This window comes from Periophthalmus magnuspinnatus, chromosome 21 (genome assembly GCF_009829125.3).
Source record: "Periophthalmus magnuspinnatus isolate fPerMag1 chromosome 21, fPerMag1.2.pri, whole genome shotgun sequence".
NCBI lineage: Eukaryota > Metazoa > Chordata > Actinopteri > Gobiiformes > Gobiidae > Periophthalmus > Periophthalmus magnuspinnatus.
This window is the reverse complement of record NC_047146.1, coordinates 32,742,501-32,768,187: the sequence shown is the minus strand read 5'-3', so window position 1 is coordinate 32,768,187 and position 25,687 is coordinate 32,742,501. Positions and strand designations below refer to the sequence as shown.

The 25,687-nt window shown below is 42.9% G+C and overlaps 2 protein-coding genes across 2 annotated transcripts; one reads left to right on the top strand and one right to left on the bottom strand.

The window, feature by feature from the left end:
• Positions 1-2,630: 2,630 nt before the first annotated feature.
• On the bottom strand, positions 2,631-19,053 carry LOC129457282 (uncharacterized). The gene is made up of 6 exons (XM_055230411.1): positions 18,960-19,053; positions 10,525-10,569; positions 9,899-10,096; positions 3,649-3,669; positions 3,062-3,388; positions 2,631-2,755 (listed from the first exon to the last, which is right to left on the bottom strand). The coding sequence occupies exons 1-6, from the start codon at positions 19,051-19,053 to the stop codon at positions 2,652-2,654; spliced, it is 789 nt and encodes a 262-aa protein (XP_055086386.1). The 3' UTR covers positions 2,631-2,651.
• Positions 19,054-21,364: 2,311 nt separating this feature from the next.
• LOC117389001 (trace amine-associated receptor 13c-like) lies at positions 21,365-22,413 on the top strand. Its single transcript, XM_033986552.1, has 2 exons — positions 21,365-21,528; positions 21,600-22,413. The coding sequence occupies exons 1-2, from the start codon at positions 21,365-21,367 to the stop codon at positions 22,411-22,413; spliced, it is 978 nt and encodes a 325-aa protein (XP_033842443.1).
• The last annotated feature ends 3,274 nt before the right edge of the window (positions 22,414-25,687 follow it).

Sequence of the window (25,687 nt, the reverse complement as noted above, 5' to 3'; positions counted from 1 at the left end):
GAAAACTCAAGAAAACACACTGTGATTTAAAGGGCACATTTTCAGGAGCCAGTGATCAACACAGGCGTTCATGCTCCTGTTTAGGAGTTTGATTTCCAACAAAAAGATGAGAGTGGAGAGTGACCAGATTTTCAAAATCACAAACGGGGACATAGTCGGGTTGGAATGTTTGGTAATAATAAAAGTGTGAAAAGAGTTTAATGTGATGTTTCTCTCAGTCATGACTTATTCACTTATCTTGAGTCAGTTTAATCTGAGACACTTCAGTTCAACTGAGTACATATGTTTGTGTTCTGGTCATTTTCAAGCACATTTTCTGTTTTTTTGCTCAACAAATGACCATTTATGACAATTTTAGAGCTCAAAACTGGGACTGTCCCAGGTAAATAGAGACGTCTGGTCACTCTATGGGAGCGACTCACTGAAAAATTGTTGGCTAATGCTAGCTAGCTTGTGACTAACCTAAAACTGTTGGATAATGCTAGCTAGCTTGTGACTAATCTAAAAACTGTTGGCTAATGCTAGTTAGCTTGTGACTAACTGAAACACTATTGGATAATGCTATCCTGCTTCCCATAGCGATAATCTGTCTAGCATTTATAATACACTTATGCCCCCTGCTGCTGGAGCAAAGTATGACGCACACACAGAAGTTCAAATGCAAAATTTAAATGTTTTATTTGTGTGTTTTGCAACTCATTTCTTACATTTATTTTGAAAATCAAAATTAAAACAGTTTATTAAACATCAGATAAAGTACACTATACACGTACAAATACAAGTACAAATACTAATGAATGGTTATAAAAAAGTGTAACTAACCCTAGAGTGTAACTAACCCTAGAGTGTAACTAAACATAACAGAAGCAGTCACATGATTAAAATGCTTACGACAGGTTAAGACTTTAGATTTAAAGTTTAATTTCCTAATTGTAAATGATGACATCACACTTGAGAATAACTGTTACCCACAACCATGTGGTACACTGGTCCAATACTCCTCTAATGTCACAGAGATTAATATTTGACAAATACAAATAATTTAAAAACCTTGATTTTTTTTTTGGAATCGTGTGTAAAGTGTTAAAATCATGTGTAAATTGTGCCAGACCTTTGCACAGGATTCTCAGTGTGACATCATCAGTGTGATGTCATCAGTGTGATGTCATCAGTGTGATGTCATCAGTGTGATGTCATCAGTGTGACATCATCAGTGTGATGTCATCAGTGTGATGTCATCAGTATGAGACTCTCTAAATAAAACTCTACTTCTCTCATTTTCATTTTTTTTTCATGTTTTCTAGACAAACTGCTTCTTGTTTTGTGTAAAAGTATAATTTATATTTAAACATGTTTTATCCTCCAGATGAAATGAGAGAATCGTCCAAACCTGTCGGACACTTTAAAGTCACTCTGTATTTACACAAATGTCCTGAGCATCCAGGAGCTCACATCTGAACCGGTCTAAGTCCTGGTCTCACATGGATCTGAACCGGTCTAAGTCCTGGTCTCACATGGATCTGAACCGGTCTAAGTCCTGGTCTCACATGGATCTGAACCGGTCTAAGTCCTGGTCTCACATGGATCTGAACCAGTCCAGGTCCTACAAGGTCGTCTCTCTAGCGCCCCCTCTGGCCCGCACCTGTGACAACAGGAAACAGCAAATCCACAGGTCACAAAACAAAGACTAAACCAGACCTTAAACCAAGACCAGGACTAAACCAGAACTCAACCAGGACTAAACCAGAACTCAACCAGGACTAAACCAGAACTCAACCAGGACTAAACCAGGACTGAACCAGGACTAAACCAAGATTTAATCAGGACTAAACCAGGACTAAACCAGGTCTAACCCAGGACTAAACCAGGTCTAAACCAGGACTAAACCAGGACAAAACCAGGACTAAACCAGGTCTAAACCAGGACTAAACCAGGTCTAAACCAGGTCTAAACCAGGTCTAAACCAGGTCTAAACCAGGTCTAAACCAGGTCTAAACCAGGACTAAACCAGGTCTAAACCATTTCTAAACCAGGTCTAAACCAGGTCTAAACCAGGTCTAAACCAGGACTAAACCAGGTCTAAACCAGGTCTAAACCAGGTCTAAACCAGGTCTAAACCAGGTCTAAACCAGGACTAAACCAGGTCTAAACCAGGTCTAAACCAGGTCTAAACCAGGTCTAAACCAGGACTAAACCAGGTCTAAACCAGGTCTAAACCAGGTCTAAACCAGGTCTAAACCAGGTCTAAACCAGGTCTAAACCAGGTCTAAACCAGGTCTAAACCAGGTCTAAACCAGGACTAAACCAGGTCTAAACCAGGTCTAAACCAGGTCTAAACCAGGTCTAAACCAGGTCTAAACCAGGTCTAAACCAGGACTAAACCAGGTCTAAACCATTTCTAAACCAGGTCTAAACCAGGTCTAAACCAGGTCTAAACCAGGACTAAACCAGGTCTAAACCAGGTCTAAACCAGGTCTAAACCAGGTCTAAACCAGGTCTAAACCAGGACTAAACCAGGTCTAAACCAGGTCTAAACCAGGTCTAAACCAGGTCTAAACCAGGTCTAAACCAGGACTAAACCAGGTCTAAACCAGGTCTAAACCAGGTCTAAACCAGGTCTAAACCAGGTCTAAACCAGGTCTAAACCAGGTCTAAAGGTCCAGTACCTTGCAGTAGTAGTAGAACATTGGAAGGATGTAGAGGAGCTTCAACAGTAGAATGAGCAGGACTCTGATGATCAGGTCTGAGTCTGGAGCTGCAACACAAAGACCAAGATCAGTCCAGACCAGGACCAGGACCAAGACCAGGACTAAGACCAGGACAAGACCAGGACAAGACCACCCTGTGTGACCCTCACATGACCCTGTGTGACCCTCACATGACCCTGTGTGACCCCTGACCCTCACATGACCCTGTGTGACCCACACATGACCCTATGTGACCCCCACATGACCCTGTGTGACCCTCACATGACCCTGTGTGACCCTCACATGACCCTGTGTGACCCTCACATGACCCTGTGTGACCCCTGACCCTCACATGAGGCTGTTGCTGGACGTACCTCCCAGAGAGAGCTGGAGGCTGGGGCTCTGAGAGGAGAAGTTGTGGTTGAACACATGCAGGTGGTAAACACAGGTGTAATTTCCTTTGTGGGCGGAGCCAGTGTCAGAGAACAGGAAGTGTGCGGAGTGATTGACAGCGGGCAGGGTGTGGTTCTGACCGAGGGGGGCAGTGGGAGAGAGGAGCTGGAAGGAGCCTCCCGGGTACTGTGGCTCCACAGAGCATTTGACCCTGAACTTTGACCCCAGCAGCACCCGGACCCCCTGTGGCCGGGCCTGGGAAGCCCCGTCAGACACAGACAGAGAGATGACCGGACGATTCAGTAAGTCTGTGGAGAGAGATGATTGGACAGTTCAGTCTGTGGAGAGAGATGATTGGACAGTTCAGTCTGTGGAGAGAGATGATTGGACAGTTCAGTCTGTGGAGAGAGATGATTGGACAGTTCAGTCTGTGGAGAGAGATGATTGGACAGTTCAGTCTGTGGAGAGAGATGATTGGACAGTTCAGTCTGAGAGGAGTGTGTGTGATACAGAGGAGTGTGTGTGATACAGATTTTACACCTGACAAAAAAGGAAAAACACCTTTTACCTGAACACACCAGCTCCACACCTGAGGAAGAGGAGGATGAAATATAGACACAGTCTCTCACTGCAGACTTATTCTTCTTCACACAGTCAGTTGTGACTCTCCACACTGGACCTTTTGGAAAACCATCTCTCTCTTCTCCATAAACAGCAGAGCCACAGTCCAGGTCTCTGCACACAGCAGCTGTGTGCTCCAGGTACCAGAATCCAATGTGTCTACTGGATTTATTGAGTTCATAGGGCCTCATCCGTCTCCACTCTCCTCTGTGTTTCACCTCCACATTCCCAGCACAGCGACTGGCTCCTCCCACCAGCCTGAGATCTGAATAGACAACAGACAGAATGAAGCCCCGCCCCTTCACCTGAGCAGTGAGGCCCCGCCCCTTTACCTGAGTATTTCTTCGTTTTGTTACTGGGGCAGGGTAAAATTTATTTTCACTTCTGTCGATTGGACAAAAGTTTTAGAGCAGAGGTGGAAAAGTGGGGCCCACGAGCCAAACTTGGCCCTCCATGAGCTCTAATTAGGCCCAAGGGGGCTCTGAGATTTTAATAATAATCTGTTTTGATTCAGTTTTGCAGTGAAAAGACTGTCAGGAGATGGAAAGAGGCCAGTCCTGTCTATTTCCTCATTTTTAAATGTAATCATATATTTGTTTGCAGAGAAACCAGAGACTGTATAAAGAAACAGACTAAGTGACTGTGACGTCACCCACATCGTTTGGCTCCAGTCAGTGATGGAACTTTCGGCTCTTTTATGGGATCCGAATCTTTTAGATCTGTTCACTTCAAAGAGCCGTTCAAAATACTGGCTCTTCTACTATTTATTTATATGACAGTCAAAGTGAAAAGTCACTTTATCTACAAACTAATCACAGAGAAAAGAGACCAAAGGCTCAGATGTGTTTAAAATGGTTCAAACTGAGAGTGGGAGAGAGTTTATTTTACACTTTTGAAATATAATCTAAATAAAACATTTCACTACAATATTAATAATAATAAAAAGTCCGTTGCTGTTATTATGATGCCAAATCAGTCTCTCACTCGTGTCGCTCTGCTTCTGTTCTGCTTCTTGTGTCAGTTCAGCCTCAGTAAAAAAATGTTTACAAATTAGAAATAAAAAGATTTAGTTCTTTTACAAAATCAGAGCCGGTTCCGACCGTAAAAAGACACTTGTTCATGAACCATCGATAGCTCCAGTCAAATGAAGCTCATCGAGGCTCGAGCAGTTGTAGGGGCCAATTTGGAGCAGAGTTCTATATTTGAAATTCTGACCTTGAGCATCATAGCAACCACAGAGCCAATCCAGAGCGAGGCTGTTGAAGGTAACGCTCCTTCTCGGCCTCAGCACTGAGTAGCAGGGAGCAGGCGCTTAACAACATTTTCAATCAAACCGGTTGTTATAGAAGGACCTGATTTGTCTGTTATTAATGTTCATATTTAGATTTACAGACACAATAGTGAAATAAAAACCCCAGGATCATGTAGAGTGGCAGCAGTGCGCCCATGATCACTTCCTGTTATGAACGCGGCGGCTAGCATGTTAGCTGTTTCCATTTATATAAACAGTCTATAGTACAAACTGTCATCAGGTTTGACCCTCGACTCATTAATACATATTCATTTTGTCTCATCATGGAAAATACTTTGGACAGCTCTGGGGGAGGAGCTAACTACACCAAAACAGTAGTTAGCTCCTCCCTCCAGACACATATAAGGCAGTGTCCACAAGCAACTGACCACAACTGAAGAAACAATCTGACCACACCTAAAAAAACAATCTGACCACACCTAAAGAAACAATCTGACCACACCTGAAGAAACAATCTGACCACAACTGAAGAAACAATCTGACCTTTACTTAAGAAACAATCTGACCACACCTGAAGAAACAATCTGACCACAACTGAAGAAACAATCTGACCACACCTGAAGACACAATCTGACCACACCTGAAGAAACAATCTGACCACACCTGAAGAAACAATCTGACCACACCTGAAGAAACAATCTGACCACACCTGAAGACACAATCTGACCAAAACTGAAGAAACAATCTGACCACACCTGAAGAAACAATCTGACCACAACTGAAGAAACAATCTGACCACACCTGAAGAAGTGTCTTGGAGCCAAACGTCTTCACTCAAAACTTTTGTCCAGTGACAGAGTTGATTTTTTCTTTTCCCCTGGATCCCACCTGGACGACTGAGGGATTACACAGACACTGTGGCAGAGTGGTTATCCTGCCTCCTCCCTCTCACCAGGAGGTTGTGGGTTAGACTCCTGATCTGAGTGGAGTGTGCATGTTCTCCCTGTGTTACTGTGGCAGAGTGGTTATCCTGGTGTGTGTGTGTGTGTGTCTTTACCTGAGCTGTTGTCTTCTGCCAGGAGCCCTGCACACACAAAAGTCACGTCACAAAATGGCGGCTGTTGGTCACATGACACAGAGCTTCACACAAAATGGCGGCTGTTGGTCACATGACACAGAGCTTCACACAAAATGGCGGCTGTTGGTCACATGACACAGAGCTTCACACAAAATGGCGGCTGTTGGTCACATGACACAGAGCTTCACACAAAATGGCGGCTGTTGGGCTCATTAAAGCCACAGGCTGGTTTCATGAGTGTGATGGAAACATGAAGCTCACTATGGCCCCGTCTGATCTGTGTTTGAGTTTAGAAACACTTTTTATTCAATAAATGTACATTTATTTTGACAAGTGCTGAGACAGAGTTTCAGACACACACGAGCCAGTTCCCCTCAGACTGACGTAGCTCCAGTGTGGAGCCAAAAGACACTTTGACAAATAAACAGAGGTGGAACAAGTACTCCATCTAGTTACTTAAGTAAAAGTACAGAGACCAGAGCAAAGAAATACTCAAGTAAAAGTATCACATGAAAACATCACACTCTTTATAGAGACTCGTCTAACCCAGTATTTGTCAAAGTTACACTAAGGTCATGATATTGTTGATTTAAGTTTCCTAAAGTCATGTATAAAGCAAAGTGCCATGTATCACCTGTAACATTCAAAGACTCTTTGATATAAGAACAAGTTACTACAGCCTAAAAGGAACACAAGTGTTCAAACAGATTCAGAACCAAGAATATGGAACAAAGCAGTGAAAGGAGTTCATTTATGGAGTCATCTGGACAAAGACCAGGATCTACAACAATAATGAGATTTAAGAAACACATGAAACCAGCTCATTAAGTCTGAACAGCACAAAAGGAAAGATATCTGTTTGTAAAGAATGAGTGTGATGGAAATGACACTTTGAAATGTTTTATATTAAGTGTCATGTTTTATATTAAGTGTCATGTTTTATAGCAGTGGTCCCCAACCAGGGGACCAGTATCGGTCCGTTACACATTTGCACCCGGGCCGCACAAAAACAGCAAATAATTTATCAGCGACTGCATCTTCTCCACCGTAACTTTCACCCGTCACCCATGGCACGCTCACAAGCTTGTCCGTAGACATATAATGAAAATCCTGATAGGAATCATAAACCCGTTTGATACAATGGCAGGTTTATTATATCTTTGCTGGATCTGCTCTTGTCTCCGTGATGAAGTATCAGGTGTAACACATCAGACACGACGCACAAAAGTAGAGCCACAAGAGAGTGAAAATGAGACAAACACAAAAGTCTATGTGGAGCTTTTTAACAAAGGAGAAAAGGACAAAGAGCCAGAAGAGGAGACTACGACCTCCAAGAAAAAGAAAGATAAATTTAACAGACAACACCTGGAGTCCTACTTAAATATGTGTTTGTCTCCACAGGTGAGTCTCACACAGAGTCCGCTCTGTGGAACATGAGGAGGAAAAGTGAACGAGGCAATGAAACCTTTAAAACTGCTTTGGCACATGGAGAATAAGCACCTGGATTAAAAGATAAGATTTAGAGTTTTATGAAAGAAACAAACGTGAACAAGAAGGAAAGAAGAAACAAGCACAGAGCTCACACTGATGCAGCGGTCAGTTGTATTTTTTATGCACAACTTATTTTTTCCATATTTATCTGCCACGTGTAGACGGTCTGTGAAGATACAAACTACATTATTCTGGTCTGTGGTGCACAAAAGGTTGGGGACCCCTGTTTTATATTAAGTGTCATGTTTTATTTTAAGTTTCATGTTTTGTATGTTTCATTCATATCTCGTTTGTTTCACTTTATGACTCTGTTCATGACTTTTTTATATTTTATAAAATAAATCAATTAAAGACAAACAAGTCTCACTTACCCAAAGTGTAGACGAACCAGAGCAAGACCAGTGCTCCCAGAGCCATAACCAGGACTGAACCAGGACTGAACCAGGACTGAACCAGGTCTAAACCAGGTCTAAACCAGGACTAAACCAGGTCTAAACCAGGACTGAGACGTGTCTTTCAGAGTTTCCTGTTTTAAACACATTCTTATCTGTTCATCGTTTGTGGCTTTTCTTGGTAAAACTTAAATAACATCGCCATAATCTGATGTGTTTTATAATTCAAATATGCGTTTGAATGTTCACTTTTTAAAACTGTGACTAAACTAAACCAGTGAGGAGCGATGTCCAGTGTGTCTGTGTCCAGATGTCCCCCACGGTCTCCGCGTTTGGACCATTTGTTGATTAAAGGTCCTATATTACACAAAATGGATTCATGTGAGCTGTAAGTCGTGTTAGGATGTTGTTTCCTGATCAAAAACAGACCTGGAGTTGTGTTTTGTTTTGTTTTTCAATCACAGATATTTGATTAACACTTTATTAGACTGTCGACATCTCCAAAGCCCAAAATGCTCTGTTCCACCTTGTGATGTCATCAAGTGGTACTTCTCAAGTTAACAGTTCCTTTTACCTTTAGTTCAGTCGACTAGAAAATCCAGGTCTGAAATGATCCAAATGAATCAGCTGAAGGTGTGTGGGCCGTGTTTCTTTGCCAAAATGCCCTTAGATGCACCGTTCACAGTGTGCGTCGAAGGGCAGTTACGTGATGTGCCCTGTGTTTCCCGCGTTTCGACTTCACGCACTGCTATATCCCATCATGCACCGCGACTACGCAAAAAAGAGAAGAAAATGGAGTCCACTGTGCAATACAGGTCTAAATGTTTGTACTGGTTTACGTCATGTACAACAGTGCGACATGAAACTGTTTAATCTGAATAAAGATCTGTACAGTGTGTTTGATGATTAATAATAATAATAATATTATATGAACTGGCACATGGCCTAGAAGGTAAACAGCGCCCTCTACTGGTATTAAAGTGGTTTAGCCACAGAGCAAATTAAACCTGGCCCAAATACAGAATCGTTAAACTGCAATATCCCACTGATTATAACTAATCAGTGTTTTCTGGTTTATAGACTATGAATGTAAAAATTATATTGTTTCCTTTGTCTCTGTTATTACGTTTTAACAAGGTTTGTTTTGTTAAAGTTATGAAGTGGCTACAATTGGGAAAAATTCACCTTGAACCTTATGTTTGCCTATTGATATTCAAAGGGAAACATTAATTCCTTACTTCATTCAATCAAAACAGAAATAACCTTGACTCTTCTTTTATTGAATAATAAATAATTAAATATAACACGCACAGACAGCGGAGGAAGTGCGGTCCGTGGTGTCGGCCTGTCCCATTTCAGCAAGATGGCAGCTACACTGAGGAGTACACGTTTGTGGACAGGTACTTCAAAGAGTACTTCAAAGAGTACTTCAAAGAGTACTTCAAAGAGTACTTCAAAGAGTACTTCAAAGAGTATGCATTTTAGTGAGCATTTTAGAATTTAAAAACACAGTGGAGCACTTCCTGTTTTACCACATAATGACATTACAAAGTGGAACAGAGAGTTTTCAGTTTGAGAAAAGAACAACATTATAACAAATCATAAAATAACCAGACCAGGACCAGACCAGGACCAGACCAGGACCAGACCAGGACTAGACCAGGACCAGACCAGGACCAGACCAGGACTAGACCAGGACCAGACCAGGACCAGACCAGACCAGGACCAGACCAGGACCAGACCAGGACCAGACCAGGACTAGACCAGGACCAGACCAGGACCAGACCAGGACCAGACCAGGACTAGACCAGGACCAGACCAGGACCAGACCAGGACCAGACCAGGACCAGACCAGGACTACACCAGGACCAGACCAGGACTAGACCAGGACTAGACCAGGACTAGACCAGGACCAGACCAAGACCAGACCAGGACCAGACCAGGACCAGACCAAGACCAGACCAGGACTAGACCAGGCCCAGACCAGGCCCAGTCCAGGCCCAGACCAGGCCCAGTCCAGGCCCAGTCCAGGCCCAGTCCAGGCCCAGACCAGGCCCAGTCCAGGCCCAGTCCAGGCCCAGTCCAGGCCCAGTCCAGGCCCAGTCCAGGCCCAGTCCAGGCCCAGTCCAGGCCCAGTCCAGGCCCAGTCCAGGACTATCACAGGAGTCAGAGTACTCCTGTACTGTACAATAGGACTGTAGGTTTGCTAACACAGTTGGCCTGTGTCTATTCAGACAGAGCTGATATGACAGGGGTCATCAATAGGCGGCCCGCGGGCCAAATCCGGCCCATTGGCCAATGGTTTAACAATATAATATTTTTGTGGTGTGACTGTAGCACGAGGGCCGTGTGCTCCGTGTGCTCTGAAGTCTGCTCGTTAGGGTTAAGGTTAGTCCGCTCGTTCATGAGGAGCATTATGTGCAGCGGTGATGTCGTCTTCTTCAGTTGGTCATAAATATGAAAACAGGGGCCATTTAACATTTTAGAGCACATGGTCCACAGTTGAGATCAGTTTGAGATCTGACATGTTTTGAAGCGTGTGCAGCTCAGAGCTGATGTTCCGAGCATTGAACCACAAAGGCCCATTTTATCAGAGTGAAGGAAACTCACTATCAGCCAGGATCACGCTCTCATATTTCACACTCTCTTTACTGCCTTTTTACACAAATCAAGCATAGATATAGATTATAAAATATAGCACAGGTTATAAAAAATAAAATGAAATAAAAACAAGACAACAACAAGAGGATTTGTCCAATAATATCTGTTCAGCTCTTTACACATTTAAAATATTTTCAAATTTCCCTTGAGTTAGTACTTTATTTTTTGTAACTGTAGATGTTTCATGACGTCTTTCATTAAGATCAAATGAGATGGAGGTGTTTTTTTTGTTTCCAGTTTAGCAAAGTTAATGTTTGTGCTAAAAGCATCGTGCACCACACTGACCTGAGGGTTTGATGGTTGGACAGCTGCAGACTTCACTCCACAGAGAAACTATTGGAGCTACTTAAGTGTTTTTAAAGAAATTTGAACAAAATATCAGATAGTCTTTTCTAATATAATATAATACTAGAACAGTTCCAAAACATGTGCGCCTGTGAGGCCGGCTGCTGTTTACTTTGGTCACATAAAGGACAGTCTGAGTTTTGATAGATGCGGTCTATGCCACACTTTAAAGCAGGAGTCTCAAACTTCATTTACCTGGGGGCCACTGGAGCCAGAGTCTGGGTGAGTCTGGGCCGCATCAGGTTTTCCAAAAGAAAAGTTATGTTAAAAAAAAATCCAGTCTTCTCAGATCTCTTTATTTTTATTTTGTAAGACAAAATAAGATAAAAAATAAAAATAAAAATAATTAATTAAGAGTTAAAAAGAAAATAAATAAATCAGCAATAATAATTCCAATAATAATAATAATAATAATTAGATTTCTCTAGTCAGTGATGTGGTTTCTTCAGTCTTCTATATCTGCTGTATTCAGATTCATATGTCTGTATTAACAGTTTAACCTTTAACCTTCTACATGAACATGAATTGTCCATGAATGGAACATTGAAGAACATGAACTGTTCTTCTGAACATGGCTTCTCTTGTCTCCTCCTAGAGGCCTAGCAGCATAAAAACGTGTCCCAATTCGCCGAAGTGCCCTGAAATACGCCGTTTGAATGGTGCATTTAAGGACTTAGGTCATTTCCAGCTCGACGAGGCCTGTCCCATTTCATGCACCCGACGAATGTGGCCACATCTTCTCTGACGTAACTTTCACCCGTCCCTCATGACACAATAACAAACTTGTCTGTAGATGTAGAATGAAAATCCTGAGAGGCCACAGAAATCTTTTTGATGTAGTGTTAAGTTTATTATCTGCTCTTGTCTCTGTGATGAAGTATCAGGTGTAACACATCAGACACGACGCACAAAAGTAGAGCCACAAGAGAGTGAAAATGAGACAAACACAAAAGTCTATGTGGAGCTTTTTAACAAAGGAGAAAAGGACAAAGAGCCAGAAGAGGAGACTACGACCTCCAAGAAAAAGAAAGATAAATTTAACAGACAACACCTGGAGTCCAACTTTAAATATGTGTTTGTCTCCACAGGTGAGTCTCACACAGAGTCCGCTCTGTGGAACATGAGGAGGAAAAGTGAACGAGGCAATGAAACCTTTAAAACTGCTTTGGCACATGGAGAATAAGCACCTGGATTAAAAGATAAGATTTAGAGTTTTATGAAAGAAACAAACGTGAACAAGAAGGAAAGAAGAAACAAGCACAGAGCTCACACTGATGCAGCGGTGAGTTGTATTTTTTATGCACTTAACTTATTTTTTCCATATTTTTCTGCCACGTGTAGACGGTCTGTGAAGATACAAACTACATTATTCCAGTCCATGGTGCACAAAAGGTTGGGGACCCCTGTAATATAGGAAATTAAATACAGCTTCCTAATTTTATGTGTAAATACTTTTTATTTATTTATTATATAGTCATTGTCAGCTCCAGTGAGGTTGGTTTGTTCAGCAGATAACCTAATTAAGTGAAGCTGTAAATGTTATGTGCATTTGGAACATTTCCTGAAGACTGAAACCAAGTAGAGAAGACATAGTACCACAGTGCAAACTCTGAGAGGAGCTTTGTGCCTTTGAATGGGCACAAGGCGAACAGCCTCAGAAATAATATAAAGTATAATATAATATAATGTAATAATAATGTCTTTAAATATATTATTATGCAGAGCTGTGGTGTTGTGGTGTGGAACATGGCCTGTTGTTTTTCACACCTCTGATTAACCAGGTGTGACTGTGCACTCCCACAGCAGTACACACACATACACTCCCACAGCAGTACACACACGTGCGCTCCCACAGCAGTACACACACATACACTCCCACAGCAGTACACACACGTGCGCTCCCACAGCAGTACACACACATACACTCCCACAGCAGTACACACACGTGCGCTCCCACAGCAGTACACACACATACACTCCCACAGCAGTACACACACATACACTCCCACAGCAGTACACACACATACACTCCCACAGCAGAACACACACGTACACTCCCACAGCAGAACACACACATACACTCCCACAGCAGTACACACACGTGCGCTCCCACAGCAGAACACACACGTACACTCCCACAGCAGAACACACACATACACTCCCACAGCAGTACACACACGTGCGCTCCCACAGCAGTACACACACATACACTCCCACAGCAGAACACACACGTACACTCCCACAGCAGAACACACACATACACTCCCACAGCAGTACACACACAGCAGTACACACACGTACACTCCCACAGCAGTACACACACATACACTCCCACAGCAGTACACACACAGCAGTACACACACGTACACTCCCACAGCAGTACACACACAGCAGTACACACACATACACTCCCACAGCAGTACACACACAGCAGTACACACACATACACTCCCACAGCAGTACACACACAGCAGTACACACACGTACACTCCCACAGCAGTACACACACACATACACTCCCACAGCAGTACACACACATACACTCCCACAGCAGTACACACACATACACTCCCACAGCAGTACACACACAGCAGTACACACACATACACTCCCACAGCAGTACACACACATACACTCCCACAGCAGTACACACACGTGCGCTCCCACAGCAGTACACACACAGCAGTACACACACGTACGCTCCCACAGCAGTACACACACGTACGCTCCCACAGCAGTACACACACGTGCGCTCCCACAGCAGTACACACACATACACTCCCACAGCAGTACACACACATACACTCCCACAGCAGTACACACACATACACTCCCACAGCAGTACACACACATACACTCCCACAGCAGTACACACACATACACTCCCACAGCAGTACACACACATACACTCCCACAGCAGTACACACACATACACTCCCACAGCAGTACACACACACGTACACTCCCACAGCAGTACACACACGTGCGCTCCCACAGCAGTACACACACATACACTCCCACAGCAGTACACACACGTGCGCTCCCACAGCAGTACACACACATACACTCCCACAGCAGTACACACACATACACTCCCACAGCAGTACACACACGTGCGCTCCCACAGCAGTACACACACATACACTCCCACAGCAGTACACACACGTGCGCTCCCACAGCAGTACACACACATACACTCCCACAGCAGTACACACACGTACACTCCCACAGCAGAACACACACATACACTCCCACAGCAGTACACACACAGCAGTACACACACGTACGCTCCCACAGCAGTACACACACGTGCGCTCCCACAGCAGTACACACAGGTACACTCCCACAGCAGTACACACACGTGCGCTCCCACAGCAGTACACACACATACACTCCCACAGCAGTACACACACATACACTCCCACAGCAGTACACACACGTGCGCTCCCACAGCAGTACACACACATACACTCCCACAGCAGTACACACACGTGCGCTCCCACAGCAGTACACACACATACACTCCCACAGCAGTACACACACGTACACTCCCACAGCAGAACACACACATACACTCCCACAGCAGTACACACACAGCAGTACACACACGTACGCTCCCACAGCAGTACACACACGTGCGCTCCCACAGCAGTACACACAGGTACACTCCCACAGCAGTACACACACGTGCGCTCCCACAGCAGTACACACACGTACACTCTCAAAGCTCTGCTGTGCTGAAAGATAAATTAAAAGGTGCTCATAGCAAAATTGGATCAAAGTTTGATATAGTTTTGTAAAGAAAGTGACATTACACACAAACACCAACAGCTTTATTCAAATCACCAAATCAGCCACAGAGGCTGTGTGTGGATGAGACGATACTTACATTATTATGTCACCACCCACTAAATAAAAACATTACACACATTGCTGTGAACATAAGTTTACAATTGTACAGTCTGGTACAACTGTCTTTTTTGCAGTAGCTAAGATGCTATAGCCTGTAGACCGAAGTGAAGTCTCTTCTACGTCGCCTGACCTCTTTGGAAGATCTATACTGTCTGAACTATTACTTGTGAACAAAGTAAAGTATAAAGACTATTATTATTTTATATTGCACAATGACCCCCTTAGACAATCCTAGAAAGTTACATAGGAACACCACAAATATGAAGAATATGAAACACAGCGGCTAGCAGGTTAGCTATGTCCATTTATATATAAAATCTATGGCTACAAAAAAGCTCAGACTAAACTTGTGTTGCAACAAAATGCAGGTGTAACAATGGCCGATTGAATGAGCCTCTTACCGGGGCACAAGGCTGATGCACAGCATGGTTTTGCAGTGCATGTAGATGTGGCCTGCTCTTCCAGTGATCTGGAATATGCTGAAGGAGAAATAACTAGACAAACCCTGGTCTTGTTGATTGCTCTTACAGACTTGTCCACGGGGTTAGGGCAGCTGCAAAAATAAGGCAAGTTTATTTGGATAGCACAATTGGCACACAAAGTAATCCAAAGTTCTTTACAAAATAAGAAAGACATTCAAATCACAATACAAACTAATTAAATAATAATAATAATCATCGTAAAAGTAACATTACACAGAATAAAACCCTTTCAGTCACATGCACAGCTAAACAGGACCATTTGAACCTGGATTAGAAGAGGCCTGTTTCACATCTTCAAGAAGAATGTTCCAGGTTTTAGCTGCATAAAACTGAAACACTGATTCTCCAGGTTTAGTCCTGACTCTGGACCAGCAGGAGGCCGGTCCCTGAAGTCCTCCTCATGTGAGATGGTTCTTGTGGCTCATGTGGGAGATGTTCTTTGGTGCTGGTCCATGGAGAGACTTGTTCACACTGAGCTGCTTTAAAGTCTCTGAGCCACAGGAGCCACAGGAGCCACAGGAGCCACAGGACACATGTGTGAAGTACTTCCTGGTTCTAGTCCTGACCCGAGCAGCAGTGTTCTGGATGTTCTGGATGTTCTGGATGTTCTGGATGTTCTGTTCTGTCTTAAGTCTCGTTTGGAGAGTCCAGTGATCAGGACGTTACAGTCGTCTAATCTACTGGACACAAATGCAGGATAAGTCTCTCTCAGTCTGGTTTTGACAGTTTACCTTTGATTTTTGACATGTTTTTAGATGTAAAAAGCTGCAGATGTTACTGATTTGATGTGGCTGTTAAAGTTCAGGTCTGAGTCCATTATTACCTCTAGATTTCTCGCCTGATTTGAAGGTTTTAGAGACAGAGACTGGAGGTGACTGACACGTTCGCTTTGTTGATAAAAGCATAACATTGGTTTTAGTATAAACATGATTCAAATGCTTTTACACACTTACCCATTTCCAACGATGTTGTAGTTCAAGTTACTGTTTGGTGAGAGCTCAGTAGTTGCCCAGACTGAATCAACAACCAAAGACAACAGTTTTTCATCAAGTCCATCGACTTGCAGTTCGATGTAGACCCCTCTGATCCAGGTTTATCTCTGTGTCTGGACTAAGACCATGTCTGTGAGCCTCATCAGTGTACACGATCATGGACAAGTTGTAACGCCATTGTCCAGATGTTAGCCCCTGAATGACAGAGCTAGAAGTAATACATTACATACACTGCCTAGCCAAAAAAAGATCACACACTCACTGGTTGCTCCGCCTTTAGCTTTGATTACGTCACATTCGCTGTTGCATTGTTTTGATTTCACTTCTGCAGTGTCACAGATTTATTTCTATCCAGTGTTGCATTAATTTTTCACCTGTTGCATTGATGATGGTCGAGTCTGACGCTGCTCAAAGCTTCTCCAGCACATCCCAAAGATTCTCACTGGGGTTAAGGTCTGGACTCTGTGGTGGACGATCCATGTGTGAAAATGACGTCTCTGCTCCTGATCCTCTGTCACTATTTGAGCCTGATGAATCCTGACATTGTCATCTTGGAATATGCTCATGCCATCAGGGAAGAACAAATCCATTGATGGAATAAACTGGTCATTCAGTATATTCCGGCTCCACTGACTCTGTCTCCAGTTCACTTTACATTGAAAAATTGTCTTGTCATTATGGTCTTAAAATGTTGGTATTAACCCGCTCTATATGATCCTGGAGTTTTTATTTCACTATTGTGTCCGTAAATCAAGACATGAACATTAATAACAGACATGGAAAGGGCGTCACCTTCATCCGCCTTGCTCCAGACTGGCTCTTTGGTTGTTATGATACTCGGAGTCAGAATTTTTGTGACAGACTTATCTGTATATTTACTATATAAAGAGGACCCTTACCTACCTTTTGGCTTTCTGTTCAATTCAATTCAACTTTATTTATATAGCACATTAGAGCAACAATTTGAGCTGACCAAAGTGCTTCACATAAAAGTGAACATAAAGACAACACAGATCACATGATAGACAGGAAAAGAACAATAAAACACCTGTACATCCTGTCTAGTGTTAAATGCCAAGGAGAAGATGTGGGTTTTCAGACTAGTTTTAAACTGTGTTAATGACTGAGAGGATCTGAGAGACAGAGGGTGTTGTTTCATAGTCTGAGTGCTGCTATAGAAAAGGCTCTGTCACCTCTGGTCTTGAGCGTGGCTTTGGGCACAGCAGCAGGAGCTGGTCAGCTGACCCGAGGGCTCTGGGTGGAGTATAGGGCTGCAGTAAGTCCCTTAGATAAAGAGGACACACTGAGGGCTGACTGGACCCAGAGAGTGCACACATTAGGAGCTCTCAGAGCTCTAGTGCAGCCCCACAGACAAAGAATTGCAATATTCCAGGTGCGATGAATGGCTTCACATGCATCTGCTGAATGCTGGACTTTTCTTGTTCAAAAATTTGGAACTGCTTCTTGTGTATATCTGAGACCACAGGCCTGTGGCTCTGTCATTTGAGCGCCTGGTCCTGCCCCTCCTGCGCCCTCTACAGACGCTAAAAACCTGGCCCTCCAGTTCATCCTACAGCACCTGGATTCAACAGGAATTTACGCTTGGATCCTGTTTGTGGACAAACTCTCTATGCTCTCTTCAACTCCATTTGCAGGGGGAGCACATACTTCCTCCTGTGGGGTGCCCCAGGGGTCAATCTCGGGACCCTTTTGTTCAATCTCTACACGTTGCCATTAGGCCAGTAACTCGCAGCATCGATGTGTCCTACCATAACGATGCAGATGACACTCAGATCTATGTCGCACTGGCAGCAAGTGAATATGGACCAGTGGATGCAAAACAACTTTTTCCAGCTAAACTCAGACAACACTGGCCCACAGAAACCAAGATTCTCTTTTAGAGTAAATTTGATAATGATTATTTATGTTTTATGTTTTTATTTCATTGAATTGTAGTTTTAAAGTATTCATTATTCAGTAAGCACCTTAAATTGCTACATACAAATAAACTTTCCTTGCCATTTTAGATTGTTAATTTATTATTTCAAAGGCACAGAGACTTCATTTCTAATTGGAGCGTACATTTCAGTTATTGGTCATTGACAGAGTTGGGATGTAACAAAATTCATGGACCAAACATTTAGCATAACTGTATTCTGGTACAGTTACTCTTTCATTTGTGGTATTCAGAATAGTTACTTTCCTAAACATCTCCTCCTAAAACATCTTGAGTTTCATGTTCATCTTCCAAATAAGAGCACATGTGCTTATGTATTTGGCTATGTGTTGTTTTTTTCAGAATAGTATTTGAACAATGTGATCCCAGATAATATCTGTTTTAATACATTTGTGGTTGTCATGATCCTGGTCTGTTCTGTCTTATTTTGTGTATTTTTGCTTTCTGGTCACGTGCCTGAGTCTGGAGCTGAGACGGAGAGCTGGGATCCTCCCGTGCACACCTGGGGCAAATCTCTAATCAGCTGCACCTGAGGAGAATAAGAGGAGCCAGGACCTGACACTCAGCGCCAGATCGTCCGTGTACCTCAGTGGTATTTACGCTTGGCTCAGCTCTTGTTTTTTGCTCGTCTTGTTTTTGATTCTGCTAAAATTGGACATTTTAGTCTCCACTAGATCCTGTTCCTGTTCCTTGGACCCGTTCCGCTCTCCTGCCTCAGACCCAGCTCTACTCTGCCGGTAGAGTCCATCCTGTCTCTGCCTCCGTTTCCCACGCCCTGCTTCTGGACCATGACCAGGGGCCGGAGGGGGTCTGGTTTGGGAACCACAGGATTTCACCGCTGCTGTTTGCAAATGATGTTGTCCTGATGGCTTCTTCAAGCCAGGACCTGCAGCACTGGGCGGTTTGCATCTGTGGCTATGGTTCTCGACGGGAAAAAGGTGGTGCCCTCTCCAGGTGGGTGGGGAGTCTCTGTCTCAAGTGGAGGAGTTCAAGTATCTTGGAGTCTTGTTCAAGAGTGAGGGACTGATGGAGAATGAGATTGACAGGCGGATTGGTGCAGCGTCCACAGTGATGCTTTCACTGTATCGGTCCGTTGTGGTAAAGAAGGAGCTGAGTTAAAAGGAAAAGCTCTCGATTTACCGGTCAATCTATGTTCCTACCCTCACCTATGGTCAAGAGCTCTGAGTAATGACCGAAAGTGGCTCAGTGGTTAGAGTGTTGGTCCCAACCCGAAGGTCGGAGGATCGAGTCCCGCTTGGACCAAGTTCTGTTGTTGTGTCCTTAGGCAAGACACTTCACCCACATTGCCTAGTATGAAAGTGGTGTGTGCGTGAATGATAGGTGGTGGTCGGAGGGGCCGATGGCGCAGATTGGCAGCCTCGCTTCCGTCAGTCTCCCCAGGGCAGCTGTGGCTACAGTAGTAGCTTACCATCACCAAGTGAAATGAATGAATAATGACTCTAGTGTAGAGCTTTGAGAGGCTTTGACAAGACTGTAAAGCGCATTACAAGAGCATTATTATTATTATTAAGATTGCGGGTACAAGCCACCAAAATGGGTTTCCTCCGTAGGGTGGCTGGGCGCACCCTTAGGGATAGCATGAGGAGCTCGGAGTAGAGGAACCAGTTCAGGTGTCTCAGACATCTGCTTAGGATGCCTCCTGGATGCCTCCCTAAGGAGGTGTTCTGGGCATGTCCCACCGGGAGGAGGCCCCGGGGAAGACCCAGGACACGCTGGAGGGACTATGTCTCTCTGGCCGGGGAACACCTTGGGGTCCCACTGGAGGAGCTGGAGAACATGTCCGGGGTGAGGTTAGTCTGGGAGTCCCTGCTTAGACTGCTGCCCCCGCGACCCGGCCCCGGATAAGAGGAAGAAAATGGATGGATGGATACATTATGTCATGATGCCTGTAGTATCTGTCTCCCTGCGTGCTCCCCCCTCCCCTACCTGTCTGCTTGGAGCTGGGCGGAGTTCCTGACTCCCGTGTGCACCTGGAGCGCATCTGTGCAATTACCTCCACCTGCTGCCGAGTATTTGATGGCTCGGCAGAAGACACTAGGGGCCAGACCGTCCGCGTATTCCTGCTCGTCTTCTCCCTGTTTCCAGGATCGTCTCGGGCCAGATTGTCCGCATGTCAACATTCCTGCTCTCGCTCGTTCCTGCTCCTGCCTCTGCGCTCCAGCTCCGGTACAGTCACCCCTCTGCCTTGCCTCCTGTTCCGTCTTGGTCTCCGGCTGCTTCTCGCCTCCTGCCCTGGCTCCCGCTCTCTGGACTACTCCGGCTCGGCCTGCCCCGGTTTTGTCCCGACCCTGTACTCGCTCTGGTCCTGGCTTCCCGTCCCCGCTCTGCACTACGCCCATCTGGTCTGCCTCCCGCTCCCTGGCTCCCCGTGTGTGTGTTAAATGAACTATTAAAAACTGAAATTCACCATTTTGTAAATAAACACTGTCAACTTGCCCTGAGTCTGCACTCCTTGGTCCGCACCCGCACTAGCCGTTACGACACATTAACAGGGTTTAGCTCTTCTCTCTTTGATTTTGCAGAAATCCATGATGTTGTTCAGGCGGCCTGTGGTATTTTTTTTTTCCTTTCTTTTTTCCTCGTAAGCAGCCATATTTGTTTTGATAGACAGACCACACAAGTCCCTGATTGCCTAGTCCATTTGCCACTTACGCTCATCTGAACTCGGGGAGATTCAACAGTGTCTAGACTCAGATCTTTGTATCGGAGAAGTGTGTTTTCTGGATCCAAGCAAAGAACAGTGGATGAGCTGGAAAAATCTGTTAATGTAGAAACTTTTCTCCTAAAATCCTCTGCCTTACATGAGGAATAGAGGTAGCAGCCAATCTACAGACATGTAAATATAATTACTAATAAATAAACTGACTGATGAGAAGAAACATCACAACTTAGATATTTATATAAGTGATTGAAAACAGCAACTCCATTTTTGCAAACTTCAGAGAGGCCCAGTGGACACACACAGGAAATAGTGATGTAAAAGGGAGGGTTTGTTAAGGATGAACCCAAAGACTACATAAATATGACACATCCGTGAATTAGAGAGCAGACGTCTTATGAATCAACCTGCATCTGCAACTATGGAAACAACAGAACTGTGCTTTCCAGAACTTCACAACATCTCCTGCAGAAAGCCCCAGCCTGCTCCATCAGACGCTCTACTGTCCTACAACCTGCTCTCTCTAATATCTCTGCTCACAGTGACAATGAATCTACTGGTCATCATCTCCATCGCACACTTCAGGCAAAGCATTGCTTATTATTCGAAAATTGTCACTTAAGTTGGTCTGTAATTTGAAAATGTTCTCTTTTCAGGCAGCTTCACAGTCCTACCAACCTGCTGATCCTCTCTCTGGCTGTGTCAGATTTCGTCGTTGGTCTTTTACCGATTCCAGTTCAAATCCTACTCACAGAAACCTGTTGGCTCATGGGAAGTTTACTCTGTGCTTTGTATAATTTAACAATCTTTACCATAACAGCATCTGCAATTGGCTCTATTGTGCTCATTTCAATAGATCGCTATTTAGCCATTTGTGATCCATTACATTATAATACCAAAGTGACAGTAAACCGGGTTAGGTTCTGTGTTTGTGCCTGTTGGCTCTGTGCTCTCATCTACTGTAGTCTAATTTTAAAGGACTTTCTCAATGATCCTGATGCGCACAGTTCATGTTATGGAGAGTGTGTGGTGGTTCTAAACCATGTTACTGGAAATGTTGATTTTGTGTTTACCTTTGTCAGTCCTATCACTGTCATTGTGGTTCTGTATGTGAGGATTTTTATGGTGGTCGTCTCTCAAGCTCGTTCAGTGCAGTCTAAAGTAGTGACTTTGCAGCAAACTGTGACTATGTCAGCTAGAAAATCCGAGCTTAAAGCAGCTAGGACACTTGGAATAGTTATTTTAGTTTTCATAGCGTGCCTATGTCCCTATTACATCCCATCCTTCACTGGGGAGGATATTGTAGACAGCAGCCTTGCTACACGTCTTGCTGTTTGGGTATGGTTCTTTAACTCTTGTGTAAACCCCTTTGTCTATGCATTATTTTATCCCTGGTTTAGAAAATGTATAAAACTAATTGTAACACTGAAAATAGTGCAGCCTCATTCTTCTCATGCAAATGTTCTTTGAGGGCACATTAAATTGAGTATTTATTTTGTGTAAAGTGTGTTGAATGTGCACATTTGAGAAATCACAATCCAGTATTTTGTATTCATGTCTTTTAATAAAACATTTCAAAAACTAATAGAAGGAGATTCTCTGGAGAATGAGAAAGTTACCGGGGCAGATTTTTATGCTCTATTTTTATCAGCTCTGTCCCTGTTTTAGGATCTGTGTGAGGATTTTTATGGGGTGTGTCAGGGTCATTCTGTGCAGTCTAAACATGTGTGATTTTGCAGCACACTTCAATAAAAATAAAAGCAGCCTTTAAATGTTATTGCGCTGTTTCTATTTAATCTTGGTTCATGTAGTTCTTCACACAGAGGAAAGATTCACATTATCTGTTGTTTTGTGGATACTGTGTGATAACTCCTGTCTAAATCCCCTGTCTTTCTTTTTCCTGTCCCATCTTTAGGAATTATATGATAATCATTGATACGATCAAAATACTGTACTCCATTCTATAAATTCTACAACTGAATTTGATGTAATTTTTGAACTTTGCATTTGTTTGAACATAAACAAATGTTACTTGTCCTGTTTTTCATGTTATTTCAATTTATTGCTTCAACATAACATTCATGGTCGATGTTCTAATATTTTTATGTCATTATCAGAAAATACCCAAAATCATAGCAAAATAAATTAAAACTAAAATAAATCGATTAATTAATTCATTAAAAATAAATAAATAACAAATCTACAAAATAGGTTTATAATAATTACACACATTCAGTACAGCCCCAGATGTAAGACAGAAGAATCACAGTCTAATCAGAACCGCAATGACACGGAGCCTCAAATTATATTTAACCCCTTAGAATTCTGCGTCATTTTGGTGAAATTGCCTTTGTTCTGACGTCTCCAAATTAAAATGATCACCATTATTGAACCCTTAGAATTAAATACACACGTTTGTGTCTTTGTAAAGGAAATACCCTATAGTTTTACCCACAGGCATCAGAATCACTGTAAGTTTGTCTGCTGAGCATTTATACACTTTGGAACACACATAAAAATAATCTTTCTCATCCTCAGCCAAATTTTTTGTTGAAATGAAGGTGTAGAAAGCTGCAGTAGGAGCTGGGGACAAACATACACTATCTGCACACCCAGCTGCTCTATTACTGTACATTTATATATCATATCAAAACATATTTGTATATAAAATATAGTCAAAACAAGAGGTATGGGTCAAAATAAATATATATTTACAAACCACACACTGCAAACAGTGAACAAACACACACACTTCAAAATGTACACAAACACACACTGGAAACTGAAAAAACTGTTCATGATTATGGCTGGTCTTCTGTGTCATTATATCAGTCTCTTTGTTGCTGGAAGCTCAGGGGGATATTGGAGGTTAAACTTTTCAATAGAATTTTGGCGTGTCACTTCTTGCACTTCATCCTTCCTTGTGTGTCTTGTCACTGCTCGGGATGATGTGCACAAGACGATAACACTTCTCCCTGATTCCTTTTTCCTGTTGTTCTGACTCCTGCAGCTCCAACACAAGAGTTTCTCTAAAGGCCTTTTGGTGCATAAGGATTTTACCCTTTGAGCTACAGTGTCCTTTATAGAGAATAAAGGTTTTCACGATGGCAATGTCCACAAAATGGTAAAAAAAATGTCTTGTACCATTTCTTTGTGTTGTGTAAAACCTGGTAATAGCCGATGAGCACATCTGGTAGGTCAACGCCACCATGTGCCTAAAGAAAAACACAAACACATTAGTAACAAAAAAGTACAAAATTAAGAGGGGGTGAAGTAATATTATATCATATACATGTCCATAATCATCACACAAAAACAGTAAACGAGGTGTGTGTTCAGTGTAAACCCAGGACTCTTACCACTTTGTAAGGACTTGATGGCAATTCCCAATTCCTCAAGAGTTATTGGAGCTTCAAGCCTATTATGCGATTCCTCACTGAGTTGGGTTTTATTTAAATGGGAAAAAATGAATAAACAAATAAAAATCCTTAAAACTGTCAGACATTTTTTGCCATTGTGTGTAAAACTTTACAACAAAACAAAACGTAATATTGTACATTTACAATATTTTGGGGATAAATCTTCTTTCTGAGTTAGTTCAATATTATCGTTTATCGTCTATATTTACCTCAGCGATATATCGCACTTCTATCGTGACAGGCCTATACTTGTGACAACGACAATAAATCCTTGAATTGTTCTTGTTATTTTGAGTTGACTTTACTTATCTGAAGTGAAGTGTGAGTTTGTAGAAGCATTTTTGAGTGTATGATGTAAACTTCACCTGAGGATAAGTGCTCTCTGAAGGATCACTGTCGACAATGGAAGATGTTTTGTTGTGAGCAGATGAGTAATCTCAGCGGGACAAGTTCATCAAGAGGTGTGAAGAAAACAATAGCTTCAGTGTAAACAGGTGTGTTCACTCATGTTTAGCAAACTTCTTTAAATGATTTGAACACTTTCATCCTGGCACTTCACATCTTGCAGCTTCATTTAATGTCTACACTATTTGACTTTTCAGACTATAGTTTCTCACAGTCCTTGTCAAGTCAAAAGTCAATGACAAGCAAGTACAAGTTGAGTCCCGAGTCAGTGGACCACAAGTCCCAATATCCAAATGTGTTTTTTATCGTGATATTTTGCAGAGGCTAACAAAAGTGTGGATATGCTACGTGTTTCTTATTAAATGTTTTGATAAGACCTTAGTGTGAAAACTGTCATAATCCAAAGACGTTATTTAGTCTGAACTGAAATGGAGCAAAGTATCATGGTCTATGTAGTTCCCTCTGTTTTTATCAGTGACTGCAACAGAACAAAGCATTTAAACAAAGGAGCTTGTAATCAAATTCTGGATATCACTGCAAGACGATTGACTGTCACAGTATTTCACTTATTGTCACATCTCAAGCAACACAGAGAAGTGAGAGAGAATAGTGACTCAAGTCTGACTCAAGTCAAGGCCACAACTTGCAAATCCCCACCTTCGGTTTCCTTATACCTTGACACAGTACGCTCCCCAGTCACTTGAATTTTCAGAGCAGCAGAAGCATAAACCGAGGTGGAGGAGTCTGCAACACGACCGCCTCCTTTCACACTCCAGTTTACTCCTTCATCCTAAAACTAAAACATTTAACTTATTTGAAAGCCTCTTAGTGTCAGTCACTTGTCCAAATTGGAGAAACCAAAAAGCAGTTTTATTCATAATAATCTACCGACCCCCTGAGTTTTTGATTAACTTCATATC